Below are 14573 nucleotides of genomic sequence, written 5' to 3'. Positions count from 1 at the left end.
GTTTTCTATGATTAATCCATCTTAGGCTAGGGGGCTGGCTGACAACAAGGTTGGGTGTGCCCTCTACTCACCTCCCTCCAGCCTCCTTTAGTACTCTTCTCAAAACAAAAAAAAAACCAAAAACCAAAAAACAAAAACAAAACAAACCACTCAGGAGCTATAGGCAAGGATGGAAAGAAAGGTAGACAAATGGCTAGTCATAAGCAGCCCCAGTCTTGATCTAGAATATTGAGCAAGAAGCAGCTCCTAGGGCTTGTGACTCAGGCCCAAAGTGACAGAGCCACAGAAGAGAGTGGCTTGACTGTGTGGAATGGCACAGGAGTTAGTGACAGCACCTAAGGGCTCAGTTCATCACGTAAAGTCCTGGCTGGGACCCAGGTAATGGCTTTTGGTTTACATCCCTTTCATTTGCATACTACCAAAATCATTCTTAGGATCCTAAAACCAACTCCAATATGCCACCATGGCTGTTAAAGACTCATTCGACAAATATGCTTTATAATGGCATATTAAGGGGAAGGAGAGATGGGAGTGGTTTACCAGGGTAGGGGGAGTATTTCATCACAGCCATTGTGTAGAATTGCTATTGCATTATGATAATAAAAAGCAGACTGACCTCGTTTTTTATTGTTTAACTTTATTATAAACTAACTGAACCTGAGCTGACCACTTCTACCCACCCACCCCTTAGTATAACCATGATATATTCAATGGCTACTAGGTGCTAGCTACTCAGCCCTAGAGATACAGCAGTGAACAAGTCCCTACTCTCAAGGAGCTTACATTCTAGTGGAAGAGACAAAGAAACAGATGAGGATGATCTTAGCTGATAGCAAGTGTTATAAAGAAAATTACATAAGGGAGGGTGGTAGTCAGTTGCTAGGTGGCAACTCTGGATTGGATGGTTAAGAAAATTTCAGTCTTACTGTCATAAAGGACCTAACCATGCAAAAATAAGGAAAAGAACATTTCAGAGAGAGGACACAATTAATATGAAGGCCCTTACCAGTATGGCTAAGGCACAGTGAGCAAGAGCTGGTGAGGCACAAGGGTAGAGAAGCAGGTAGAGGCCTATGTGAACTGCTTGGGGGAAATCAGGAGTAGAAACAGATTTAAGGGGGAAGAAAACAAGAGTTCTGCTTTGGCTATGTTATATTAAAGATGTCTTTTAGCCATGCGAATAAATATGTCAAGCAGGGTCAGAAGTACGAATCTGGAGTTCAAGGAGTGATCAGGGCAGCCAAATGTACATAGACCAAATTCTCGGGCACTGATATTTAGAGGTTTAGAAGTGGAGGAGCCAGCAAAAGAGATGAGGAGAAGCCAATGAAGTAAAATGAAAACCACGCAAGGGTGGAGTCACAGAGGCATGGAAAGGAAAATTTCAAGAAGGAGGGAGTGGTCAACTGTGTCAAGGCTACTGAGAAGTCATTCAAAATAAGAAGTGACTACTGGACTTGGTGACATGGAGGTGACTTTAACAAGAGCAATTTCAGTGGGGCGGTAGAGGTGGAATGCTGACAGGAGTGAGTTGAAAAGAAAATGTGATGCAATGAAGGGGAGATGGTGACTAAGACTGCTCAAGATTTACTGCAAAGGGGAGCAGAGAAATGGGGCAGTAGCTAGAAGAGAATATGGGATTGGGGAAGGTCTTCGTTTTTCATTTTATTTTTCTTAATGGGAAATATTTGTATGTTTACGTGATAATATTCTGGAAGAGGAAAAACTGAAGATGGAGAAGAGAGGAGATACCTGAAAGCAAAAAGTAGGTGAGATCCAGATCACCACTGGAGGGTGGGCCTTAGAAAGAGATTTATGTGGGTAAAGATGCAGGTGAGATGGTAGATATGATAGCGGGAAAAGAAGACAATCTGCTCTGACAGCTTCATGGTCCTGGAGCCATGATGACTGAAATGTGACCAATGGAAAGATTATCAGGGAGAAATGGGAGGTGGAAATATGACCAGGACAGTCATGACTTCAAGCCCCAGTTATGGTGTTTTGCTACGTGTGGCAGACTGTTGGGTGTTTTTTTTCTTTTGGGTGGCCTGGGGTCAAGGCACAAGTTTCAGGAGAAAGATAATAGAGGATACATCTGATAAATGGTAATGACCTCTGTGATTTCAGTCATGATTTCAATTTAGAATATAAAGAACTTTTGGACAGAAACTATATGTCATTCATCATTAAGTCTGTTAACTAATTTTAAGCACACACTTTGGGCTAGGCCTGTGCTGGTCAGCAGAAACAAATTAATAAGGCAAGGGCCCAGCCCACAAGGGGCTTAAAGTATTTGAGAAACATTTGCTAAATTTATTTAATTATGTATGAAGTAAAGAATTTGGCCTTGCCCAAAGAGATTTGGCTTTTGTCCCCTATTCCTGGGAAATAACCTATAAATTCTTGGCATTTCCTGAGCGATAGGAGTGTCTTTGTTATTCATGGTGAGAATCTCTCAGATCACACCTGATAGTATATGATAATGAGGTGACTCACAGTGGGCCCCTCCAGCCACAATGGTATTAGCTTCACTTCCTGGGAGGGGGGAGTTGGAGACTGAGTTCAAATAGGTGATCAATCAATCAGTGCCTATGAAATGAAACTCCAATAAAAACTCTGAACATGGAAGCTCAGATGAGCTTCCATGGCTGGTCATCCATCCTGTGTATTGTCATACATAGATACCAGGAGGGTAGGCAACACGTCCTAAGGACAACAGAAGCTTTGTGTTTGGAACCCTCCCAGACTCTGCCCTATGAATCTTCCTTTGGCTTACTTTTGACTTAAAGCTTTTTCTGTAATACACCTGTGAGTATAATAGTTTTCGGTAAGTTCTGTGAGTCCTTTCCGAGAATTATCAAATGTGAGGGTGGTTTTGAGAACTCTGACCTTTCTGTTAGTGTCAAAAGTGACAGCAGTCTTGTGGAGGGCTGTGTCTTCAGACTTTATGGCTGGGGTGACTCCAGGTTCATGTGACCTTATAGTTCAAAGGGATCCAGACATCATGTAAATTAGGCTACACTCTATAGATGAATAAAGAGAGACCTAGAGATGGGACGTGACTTACCCAAGGTCACAAAATATTACGGCAGAGTGGGACTAGCCCCTGAGTGTACTGACTCCCAGCACGATGTGCTTTCCACAATATTCTTTTGCAGCTTCGAATGTGAGGCTGAGCGGAAAAAAAATGTATCCTTGAGCCAGACTGGCTTTGCTACATGGGATTTTTGCAGGAGCCCCTATATTTAGGGAGGTTCATTCCTTACTATATTTCCTGACTTGACTTTGATAGATTTCTTTTTAAAATATTTAAGCTGTAATAGTGAATGTTTATAAAATAAGGGGCTCGTACCAAAGAAGAGCTAATGCTTTCTGTGGGGTGGAAACAATATTGTTGTGAATTCTCTTTTAGTTACTGCACTTTTATGTTTCAGAGATCATTTCCATATAATCTCAGTTTTATTCCTAGAAGAGACCTAAGCAATTTTTTGGTTCAACACCCATTTTACATTCGAAGATGCTGAGGTACAGAAATTGTAGGACATCTACCCAAAGTTACCTGGTGATTCAGTGGCAAGAACAAGGCTAAACTCAGGTCTCTTGACTCTTAAGGTAGCCTTCATTTTAGTTCAGAATGACTTCCCTGTAGGAGGCCAAGAGAGTGTTGCATGCATTTATAGAAGTACTTAAGGGTCCCTCACAGGATCCCAGAGCAACCCATTTTTGTTTATCTTATCTGGGCAGTGTCAGGCTCTCTTACTCTGTCATAAATTCTTTAAGCGACTACCAGATGTTCTCTGTATTTCTCATGGTCGAAGGGAAGAAGAGGACTACTTGTCACTCTTCCTCTATTGCAGGAATGAGCAATAATCTGCCAATTCCATCTCTGAGAGAGAGTGTGCACTAAAAGGTAAGGCTAGGACCCAAATATTTTGATTCTATCAGATTTAAAAAATCATAAAGTCGACCACAGGCCTGATTTTTTTTTTTAACCAGGAAAATCTTTTTATTGCCTCTAGTTAAGCACAAAATTTTAAATAATGGGCCTGTATCTCTAACAAGTAATTAAACTTTGTTCTCCTAAGTACCTAGTATAATTCTCTAGTGACTCTCACTCCTGAAGTACAGGAACAGATTCTTGCACTTGGTCAGAGATCCGATAAAGTATGAACCAGCTACAGAAGGTGTGAAACACCTGCAAGAGCTTATGTATGATAATATCCTGCCACATGAAGCTACTTTCAAATTGGATACCCAAAAAGAGTCAGTCGACATCTATTAGCCCAGAAGTTCCCATTTATCCAACACCAGTAAAGATGAAAGTATTCTACCCAAAGAAATTTTTAGAGCTCAAAAGGTATTTAGATATCATCTCATAGGTGGGAAAACTGAGATCCAGAGAGGAAACTGACTTACCAATGTCATACTGTTTTATTTTAGTCATTTTCTACAGAAATGTTTTTGTACATTATGTTTCTAGCTTTCTTAAACAGAATATGGAATACTGACTAAAATGTAACCCTTTCTAGACGGCTCAAGTCTATTATTATAATATCAACTATGCTTCTGTGCTATGATTCTGTGATATTCAAATGATGAAAAGACAAATATGGGGGTAATTTGTTTCTATAATAAATAATCCAGACTGCTTTAAACTGTTTTTTCCTCTCACTCTCCTTTTTTCTTACTGAAGGATTTTGAGATCTAATTACTTGGCTTCTAACTATGGTATAATCCCAGTGAGACACCGCTCTTTAGAAAAGTGAGTTACGATCGCAAAGCCTAAGGTTTTAGGGAACCCATGCTCAGAGGCTGCTTGCTTACATAATAACAATAGGTAACCTTTATTGAGTACTTATGATATACTATGCCATATTTTGATTTTTTTACTTCATTTGATTCTTATAACAACCCTAGAAGATAGCTGCTGTTGTTCAGATCTCTCCTGAGCTAAAATAAAAACCTTGAACAAGGTCACAAAGCCAATAAATGGAGGGTCCGGGATTCAAACTCGGGTAGTTCTTACTTCAAAGCCCACATTCTGAGTCACTTTCTATTCTACCTCTCTAACTGTTTGAAATAGGATTTTGAAGGGATGATTTCTGAGATATTTTCATTTACAAGTGATAAAACTAGAACCCTAGAAAGGGTAGTAACATCTTCTGAAAGTCACACAGCTAAGAGAAGAGCTAGACTAGGACTCAGTTCTTAGATTGAGAGTTCTTACCACTTCATTATATAAAAGCTCAGTGGAGTTTGGGGATGTTTTTGAAAAATGAGATATCTCCTAGATTGGACTAAAGACCCTCAGGCCTAGGGTCCTTGCCTTTCTTTGGCCCATTCTAGAGCCATTGGGGCCTGAGGTTCCACAAAAATTTCAATGTGAATTTCCCACTAGACCTGCAGCTGGGTTACTGTCACTATGAACATGACTAGCCATGAATCACATACTGTAGTCAACCGAAGAAACCTGCCTCCTCTTCCTTAAGAAGGAAAGCAGATTTCTTATTTGAGTTTTACCTCATCACTCTCTCCCAGATTGAGGGAGACTCTCTTCCTCCCTCCAGACCAGCAGATTTCTCAGAAACATTCTTCTTTCTCTGCAAATGCGGCAGACCCCTTCTAGACAGTGAGAGGTCTGACCCAGCTCTTCCTCTGAGAGCTTCCAGATTAAAAGTGGGAGCATCCCAAGGGAAAATGGGTCTGGTTCCCTGGATACTTCAAGTTTATAGGGAAGAGATTCAGTAGTCCATCTCTGGATAGTGCAGATTGCTAATGACAAGATTCCTATAAGGAGTGGGAAGGAAAGGAAGAGGGAGAAGACTCCATATATCCCATCCAGGCCTATAGGTTTCTGATCTCTTTTCCATCCTAGAGCCACTACAGTCTAGAGCAGTGGGTTTGGTAACAGTTCTTGGCTTTCCTGTGTCTCTTCCTAGCTGCTTACCTGTGGCTGCTGGGTGGTTAAGGGTCTCTGAGGAGACAGGACAGGGGTCCTGGACAGCAGCTGGTTCATCTTGCTGATGACTAGTTCAGTGATGAGTTGTCTGTCCTCCACCTGGTGTTCCCCTATCAGTGGCATACTGCAGTCCATGACCTGGTGGAAGATGTGGCCCAGGTTAGGGAAGGGTCTGGAGACATTAAAGGCCTGGTATAGTCTTTCAGAATGAGTAGGACTTAACCCAGCAGAGATAGATTGGAGATGAAGCTGGTGTTCTTCTCTTCAGCTGGAAGCATGTTCCTTTGCAGAAATAGAACCTTTGTCCTCTCCTCCTCCAAACCTTTGCCTTGGGCCTCCCTCCAATCTTTACCTAGGCCAGTGCTCAGTGAGACTGAAAGACTGGTTGCTGAAGGCAGCGGGGAGAGGTAGACAGCAGGGGAGAGTACAGACCCAGGGCCCAGAGGTTTGCAGGCAGGGGGAGCCGAAACACATGAATGCTAGTTCCTTAACTCTCTGGTTAGGAGCCGGGAGTTCATCTCTGTGACTTTTCACCCACAAAATCTGTATCTCCACACATACTCTGCCCATTAAATGACTAGATTTTTGCCTTTGTTCATGAACTGGGATGACTTCCCTTTTTGCCCCAATCCTGATTCTTCCTATACCTCAAGGTCCAGATCAATGCTTTCCTATTTTAGAAAGTATCTGTCTACCCAAGATCACAGATTCTGTAGTCCAACTCTCTCATTTATAGATAAGAAAACTGAAGTCCACCCAGACAGGGGAGGAATGACCACATAGATTGCTAAGAAGACCATGGAGTAGATTCTGAAGCCCACGCTGGGCTCCTGACACTAATCTTCTGCAAATACCAACTCCTGGTCTTTCCTGATCCTAGAAAGGTTGGGCAGGAATCTGGGTGAAAGATTCATACTGACACTGACTTTCCCTTTAATACGAGAAAAGGAAGTCAGCAAAGTTGTATTAACAGGGACAGACTGAATAAAGTGTCTCCAAAGCTTAGAGAGATGCTAAGAAGAACCTCCTGTATCCAGGAGATCTGAGTTCTAGCTCAGGTTGAGACACTGATTCACTCTGTGGCCCTGGATACATGTTCATGGCATTAGGCCTCAGTTTTTCATCTGCAAAGTGAGTAGATTGAATGATTCTTTTTGAGACCAAGAATAGTAAAAACATTACAGTCTTCCTAGAGGAATGGCATTAGGGCTAGGAACCCAGAAACCCAGACCTGGTATCTCTTACCCATGGTGTGGGTCAGCATAGTTGGTTGGAAACAAGAGCTCCAACCGGTGGATGTGTTTTGCTATGCGTAGCCACTGGTCATGTCATATGAAAACCTTCCCATGGTCCAGGAGAGTCTAACCTAAATGTAGTCCAGGCTGCACACACAGTTCTCAAGCTAAGAGCTTGGCCTCCAGCTTTGGGGTTTGTTTCTTACTGGGGTACTCCTTGAGCCAGACTTACCTCAAAAATGTAGTCTTTCCCGTCTTTGCCATGTACAGCCTTGACAGCACAGATGTCCAGGCCACCAAACATTTCAGAGCAGGTATCTACCCATAGCTTGTACCTGGAGGAGATGGGAAGATATCCTGAAGCTGGGGTATTAGCTCATACCAAGCTTGCTTGCTGGTCACATTTTCCTTGCTACCTCTGTCGCAACCTTCCCTCCCTCTGCCCCCATCAAACACATTGCCTTATCTTTAGTGCCCTTCTGCTTTGCTTTCCAGATCCTACCCATCTTTCCAGGCTCAGAGCAGGTCTCACCTGCTCTAGGTGAACTTCCTTGGCTATTCCAGCCCACAGTAACTACTCTTTTCTTGGAGCCTTCTATGGTCAGTCTTTATCTCCATAATTTAGCATAATTTAGCCAGTCCTGATCTTGTTAATGGCTGCTTGGGCTTTTGTGTTCTATCTGTCCTGTCTGATTAGAGGCTCCCATTGGGCAGGGCTCATTTCTTACACCTCTTTTTCTATGGAAGCCCCTCCTCTTCCAGGGCTGGGGACTGAACTCCTTCTCTCACTCACCTGTCTGACATGGCGATTTGCTCCAGCATTGCAGAGCCAGTGTTTGTCTTCCAGTTCCCTGAGATCGACGTCCTCCTACAACAAGGTCCCACCAAGATGGGACAGGCAATGAGCCACACCAGTAAGAGGAAGGCATGATGAAACTTTCCAGAATTTCAGCTCACCACTGCTTTCCTCACTCCTTCTCCCACAAATAGCCTAGGTGCCTGTCTGCTGAGCCAAGAGCCTGGCTGTCTCTGCCAACCCCACACCTTCAATGCCTTCCTCTTTTCTACAACAGTCCTCTGATCTGGCTCCATGAAGCCCTCTCAACCTTCCAACCATCAGAGTGCTTGCTCTCCTTAGAACCTCTATAGGACTTTGCCTGTACATCACTCACAATCTTACATCTATTTTTTACTTTAGTTATTTGAGCTAAGTCCTCTGTCCACAAGTCTGTAAACCACCTGAAGATATATATTATGTCTTGTATTCCCAGCAGCCTATTCACTTAGTATCTGGACTGACTTGGTACAGTAGTCCTCTATTTTCTGTGTGTGGTTCGCTATCCATGGTTTCAGTTACCTGTGGTCAACTGTGTTCTGAAAATACTGAATGGAAAATTCCATAAATAAACAATTCATACGTTTATTTTGTATGCTCTTCTGAGTGGCATAATAAAACCTAGCACTGTCCTGCTCATCCTGCTCAGGATGTGAATCATCCCTTTGTCCAGTATATCCATGTTGCATATGCTCCTCTCCTATCAGTCACTTAGTATTGATTATTAGATCGACTGTCATGGTATCACAGTGCTTTTGTTCAAGTAACCCTTATTTTACTTTATAATATCTCATTTACCTCAGTTCATCTTATCATATAGGCATTTTATCATCTCACAAAAAGAAGGGTGAGTATAAAACAATAAGATATTTTGAGAGAGGAGACCACATTCAAATAACTTTTATTAGAATATATTATTATAATCGTTCTATTTTATTATAGTTATTGTTGTTAATCTTTTACTGTACCTAACTTGTAAATTAAACTTGATCATAGATATGTTTGTATAGGAAAAAACATAGTATATATAGGATTTGGTACTGGTCACAGTTTCAGGCATCCATGGACAAGGGGGGACGGCTGTATATATGAATTGAGTTCTATTGATCCTGAGAACACCCTCAGGGTTCTTGCGACTATCTCCCAGTGGCTTCCACACTAGCTCACTTATTCATTCATTCAACAATTGGTTTCAGAGGGCCTACAGTATTAGTAATGTGATTCTGGACAAGTCAGTTAACCTCTTCAGGCTTAAGTTGCCTCATCCATCAAACAGAGCTGATACAATCAAGTCAGCATCCTATTCTCTGCTGTGCCCTCTGCATCCTCCATCCATAAGCATGTGTTAGAGTCAACCAGTATTGGACTAAATAGGAGGCAGATAACCTGGTTTCTTGTTCTGGATTTGCTCTTGACTGGCTGGGTGATCTTAAGCAAATCACTTCACCTGTCTGAGCCTCTTCTATCCTTGTGTAAACACAAGGTTATCACAGGGACCAACAGTTTTAAATAAACTTCAAAACACCAAAAATATGTCTTTTTAATTATTAGTCTTCACTCAGACACAGTCAAGAAGATGGGGATGGCCAAGGGGACAGAAAAGCCGTGCTCACGCCACTTACAAAGACCTTCATGTGCTGTCCTTGTCACTCACTATTGATTGAAGATTGGACATGCTAGTCTTCACTCAGCAGTTCCCAGGAGTACCCTCCCTAGAGAGCGGTCTTCAGACAGTGAGAAACTTAGCATAGCTAGTATTCCAGAGCCCTCAGGCAGAGTAGCGAATAGACAGATGTGGTAATAACAGCTCCTCACACTTGTATGATACTGCTTTCCAAGGTTTTTCCTCCTCAAGTTCCTCACCAGACCCTCATTGCAACCCCTCTGTTGTGAGTAGACTGGGATTCTTGCTCCCACTTTGCAGACAAGGAGATTAAGACACAGGAAGATTAGATGCCTTGTCCGAGATTGTATCTCTAGTTAAAGTAGATATAAGATAAAAATCCAGGCCTCTTGGTTTCCTCATTGTGCTCCACTTTCCTCTACACTCCACTACCCAGCTCAGGAAAAAAAAAAACAACTAACAGCAGAGTGGCTCGCTAAATCTGAATGGCAGCACAGACGGATCATAATGAAAATAACACTGTCTTCTCAACAGTGGTGTTTTACAGATGTCTCCCTGTGACAAGGCTGGGCTCCTCAAGGACAAAGGCAGAGAGTCACTCACTTCCATGTCCCTAGCACAGTGCCATGGTACATAACAGCGTTCTCAAACCATTATTATTGAGCAATAATAATGTCTTTTACATTTCACACCTTTCTCTAAGAACAGGATGCAGAGCACAGATCCATACAGACTACCTGGGGCATGTGGGAGTACAGGGGACATGGAGAAGCCACTCAGTGACAGCTCAACTGCCTCTCAGGACTCGTAGGACTTCTGACCTCCACGGAAGGACCCATACTATTGCCTAAAGAGAGTGGAGCAGGAACAGCACCTTCTTTCCACCAAATGTGGATGTCTCTGGGTCTCTAGAGTGAGAGCTAGGGGAGAAGGAAAGGATCTCAAACCTTATCTTGGCTATTGCCAAGCCAATTCCTTCTTCTGAGAGCAAGGGGATAGCCAAAAGTTTGGGGAAGAGGAGCTAAGAGTACCTAAACATTCTCCCAAATAACTGACTGTACCTTGAAAATAAAAAAATAAGTAAATGTTTTTCTAAAGCTGCTCTGATCACCCACCCTTAATCAATTGTTGGGGATTCTCTTATGCTTCGTTTAAATTGCTTTCAGAAACTCTAACTCTTAAAAATGTGATATCTCCTTTTTAAGAATCAAGACACTCTTTCCCCACCATCAGAAATGTTTTGTGTTTATTTAGGGATTTTAAAATTAAAGGACAGGAAATCTGCTTTTCTAGGTGCCTGAACATATTGATTTTTCTGCTTCTTTTAAGTAGTTTTTATAACGGTCTTTTCAATTATCCTGTCTTACATTGTGCATAATTTTAAAGCAAGCCTAAATTTCTTTTTGAAGCAGAAAGACTATAAATAAAAAATTACAAACTTTTAAAATGTAGGAATCTAGTTGATAAAGGTAAAAAAGATCCTATGCCTCAGTTTTCCACAAGAGCTGTTCCATGAATACTTATTGGGTGCCTACTGCTTGACTGCTGCTGCACAAGGTAGTGGACTGCAGAGCTGATTCTATCATTTATGCCCGAGAGCTCAGAGGAGATACGAACTCACATGTATGAAAAGTGCTAAGCTAGAGGTGTATGAAGGGTTATGAGAAGGGAGTGCAGGGAGGGGCTCCTAACTAACTCCAGGGGTGAGGAGTGGAAACACTAAAAAGGGGATGAAGGAAGCAAAATGAAAACAGATGGGTAGGGAAAGGGAGGCTGCTCAACCTTGAAGTCTGCTGTGTCTTGGGTGGCAAAGATCAAATTTATATATTATAATGTTCTCTCTTTGTAAAAAATAAATAAATGGAGGTTAATATTTCTAAAACTGGAATCGTAATCCATTTGCATTCTTAAATATATTATGGAAGATCAGGTAGTCTTGAAATCTTTTGTTTTCTAAATTATAATGGAGGAAACCTTTAACTTTCCATTCTGGCAAACGAATACAGTTCATAACCATTAGGCTTTCAATGCTCTGTAGTGTTTTTAGGGCTATATATTTACATTAGGAGTTTCTTAACTTTTTCTGTGCTCTGGTAGCCTAGTTAAGCATACAGACTCCTTTCACAATATAAAATATATAAGAAGTGTAAATGTATAAATTATATAGGATAACAAAGGAACTCAATTATTTAAAGTAATTATCAAAATAGAATTATCAAAATAGTAAGCAAATCAATAATTAGTAAAAAAAGTTTCTTTTTAAATAACAAATATATTTACAGGGGTAAATGTGGTGGCAGGTCTAATAACTACCATGATTCTTAAGTAGTGATAACAGCAATTAGTATTTAGAGATATCTGTCACAACTGTACAAAAATACAAAAAGTCTGATTACCTTTAGTGACAAAATCACACATGTTGTGGCTACTGCTACAGTCTGTTGCCTTTGTTCATAACTGAGGAGAATACCAAATTTCACTTAAAGGCTAGTGAAAATAAATGTTAATTTTATTTCTCATTTTAGTTCATGGACCCCCTCCTCTCACTTGAAAAGAACCCAGGCTAAGACACTCCGATTTGAATGGCACCATCTCTGTTCTCTGCCTTGTTGGTCAGGATGAGGTTAAACCAAGAGTTGGCTGCTATCTGAAGGCTCAGATTCTCTACTGGGCTGAGAAGAAAGTGAAGCGTGTCTAATGGGACCCCACCCCCACTCACATGTAAGCCTTGTAGTTGTTGCCTATCTTCTGGACCCGGATGTCATACTTGGCATCAATGAAAGGCTCTGCTGTGGCGTAGGTCTGGGTGAGGGCCACCACGCTAGCAATGTCCTGGAAGTCATAGTGGTTTTCCACCTTGACCTAATAATGTTGGAGCAAGGCATAGAGGGAGAAAATGAGACAAACATATATACATGCTGAGAGTCACCAGAGCCCTGAGCCTCCAAACCTATCAAGATGTTTCCCATCCAGATGCAAACCTGGGTACCATATCTCCCTAGGAGGATCCTTCTCTCTAGTTTCTCCTGCCAGGGCTCAGGAGCCACACTTGCTACAAAGAGCCCAAGGGACCAAGCAGGTAGCCTGATTGGGTAACATTAATGGCTTTGGAGAAGCCAAATCATCTTCTCCTTGGAAAGAATTCATCAGTAACAGAGGTGGGAGAATAGTCCATAACTGGGCTCTATGAAAAGTGCCTCAATCTCTAAGCACAGCCGGCTGAGCCTTACCTTGCCCATGCCCGAGTGAGCATGGCCAATCTTCACCACCACAGGGAATGTGGGCAGTGTTAGCTGAAAGCAGAGGAGAAAGGAATGAATTGGTTAGAGCATGCCTGTCTCTCTGCAGAATCTTACAAATATTTTTCTTGGGAACACCCGTGGAAGGCCCCTTTAAAGAACTAGTCCAACCTACTTGCTCTACAAATTAAAAAACCGTGGCCCGTAGAGTGACAATGACTTGCCTAAGATCACAGCATGTTAGTTGCAGGGCTATAAAACCTGGCTCTCCTACTTGGTACTCTCTACATCTTTAAAATGTATTGTTTCAACCTTCTCTGCATTAGACAAACCCCCATGCAGGACTGGTCCATAGCCAAAGAGAATGCGTAAAATGTATCTTTGAAAAGGTGAATTTTACCGTATGAAAATTGTACCATTGTAAACCATATTTACAAAAGGAATATATCTTGGAATCTTAATGTCCCTTTTGTATGCACCTCCCTTTTCAAAGGTCCAGCTTTCCTATACTGAACCTATCTTTTCTCCCCCTTTCACAGTCTCTTCATTGCTCACCAACACCCCAAACTCACCACCAAACACAGCTTAGTATGCTGAGGCCTATTTCTGCCTTGCTTGGGGACTGGAAGAGAGCTGACATAAAAATTCAACACGTTTGTCATTTGAAAGAGATCCTTAAGAGAATAAACTCTACCTTGAGGTGGCTATAGTCAAACAGAGGAACAATAAAAACTTAAAAGAAGAACTACTACCCTCCAAATGCAAGAATTCAAGCTGTTAAAAAATGGTGATGAATGAAGTAATACGGTGGAGTGGAAGGAGCACGGAACTTGACATCAGGAGACTTGCATTCTAGTACTCTCTGCCACTGACTTTCTGCAAGTCACTTCACCTCACTGAGCCTCAGTCTTCACACATGCCAAATGAAGAGACTGGACTGGACACTGTTGAAGATCCTGACCAATTATACATTAGACTCTATATTGGTATGAGTATTGTGTGCTGAACCAACCCAGACACCAAACCTCATCTTTGTCAGGCTCAGCTTTCTTTCAATTTCCTTCTTTTCAAATATCACTACCACATTGAAATGAAAAGATGTCTTTTAAAGAAAATAATGTTGACTGATGAAAAGTCAGATTCTCATGTGACTAGATACTGGGAGTACCTGACCTGAGGATTTCAGTATTCTTGGCTGAGGCCAGCTGATGCTGGGGCAAAGAGCTTCGAAGGAACTTGGAAATCATGTAGTTCAACGTTATTTTATGGAGAATAAAGTGAGGCCCAGTGAGGCAAAAGCTGCAAAGCTACCTAGTGACAGAGTCAGAACCTAGCCTCCTACCTTCTAGTCCAGCACTATGTGGCATGATCCTACTACAATAATCCCGTGAGTCTCTTTGTATTTGGAGCCTTGGAGCACTATACTTTGACAAACAGAGTGGACAAGGCTCTGGTCGCACTACTCCAAGTGCCTTGCTTGTTTTCTAAGCTGCCCCGCCTTATATAACAACACATAGTCTCTCTGGTGAGTTGTGACATGAGACAGCAATCAATGTATCCTAGGGTCTGAAGAGGTCCCAGTTTTGCCCTAGCTGATGAGATAGTATGTGCTTTGAGCTCCCACCAAGAGCACTGTCCTCAGCCATCTGCAGTCTGTGGCTCTGGGTATGGGAAAGGGTTT

General features: G+C 41.9%; 1 protein-coding gene across 1 annotated transcript in view; it reads right to left on the bottom strand.

The window, feature by feature from the left end:
- The window catches only part of SYN2 (synapsin II), a 164318-nt gene that overhangs the window by 16321 nt on the left and 133424 nt on the right, over positions 1-14573 (bottom strand). The window contains exons 6-10 of the mRNA XM_039886761.1: positions 12884-12946; positions 12373-12515; positions 7988-8062; positions 7427-7529; positions 5948-6097 (exon numbers count right to left, since the gene is read on the bottom strand). Coding sequence (XP_039742695.1) covers positions 5948-6097; positions 7427-7529; positions 7988-8062; positions 12373-12515; positions 12884-12946 — 534 coding nt within the window. The remainder of the gene's footprint in view (positions 1-5947; positions 6098-7426; positions 7530-7987; positions 8063-12372; positions 12516-12883; positions 12947-14573) is intronic.

The sequence above is a fragment of the Pteropus medius genome, unplaced genomic scaffold (assembly GCF_902729225.1).
Source record: "Pteropus medius unplaced genomic scaffold, Ma_sr-lr_union100, whole genome shotgun sequence".
Lineage (NCBI taxonomy): Eukaryota > Metazoa > Chordata > Mammalia > Chiroptera > Pteropodidae > Pteropus > Pteropus medius.
The sequence above is the reverse complement of the archived record's forward strand: the minus strand, read 5'-3'. Positions and strand labels throughout refer to the sequence as shown.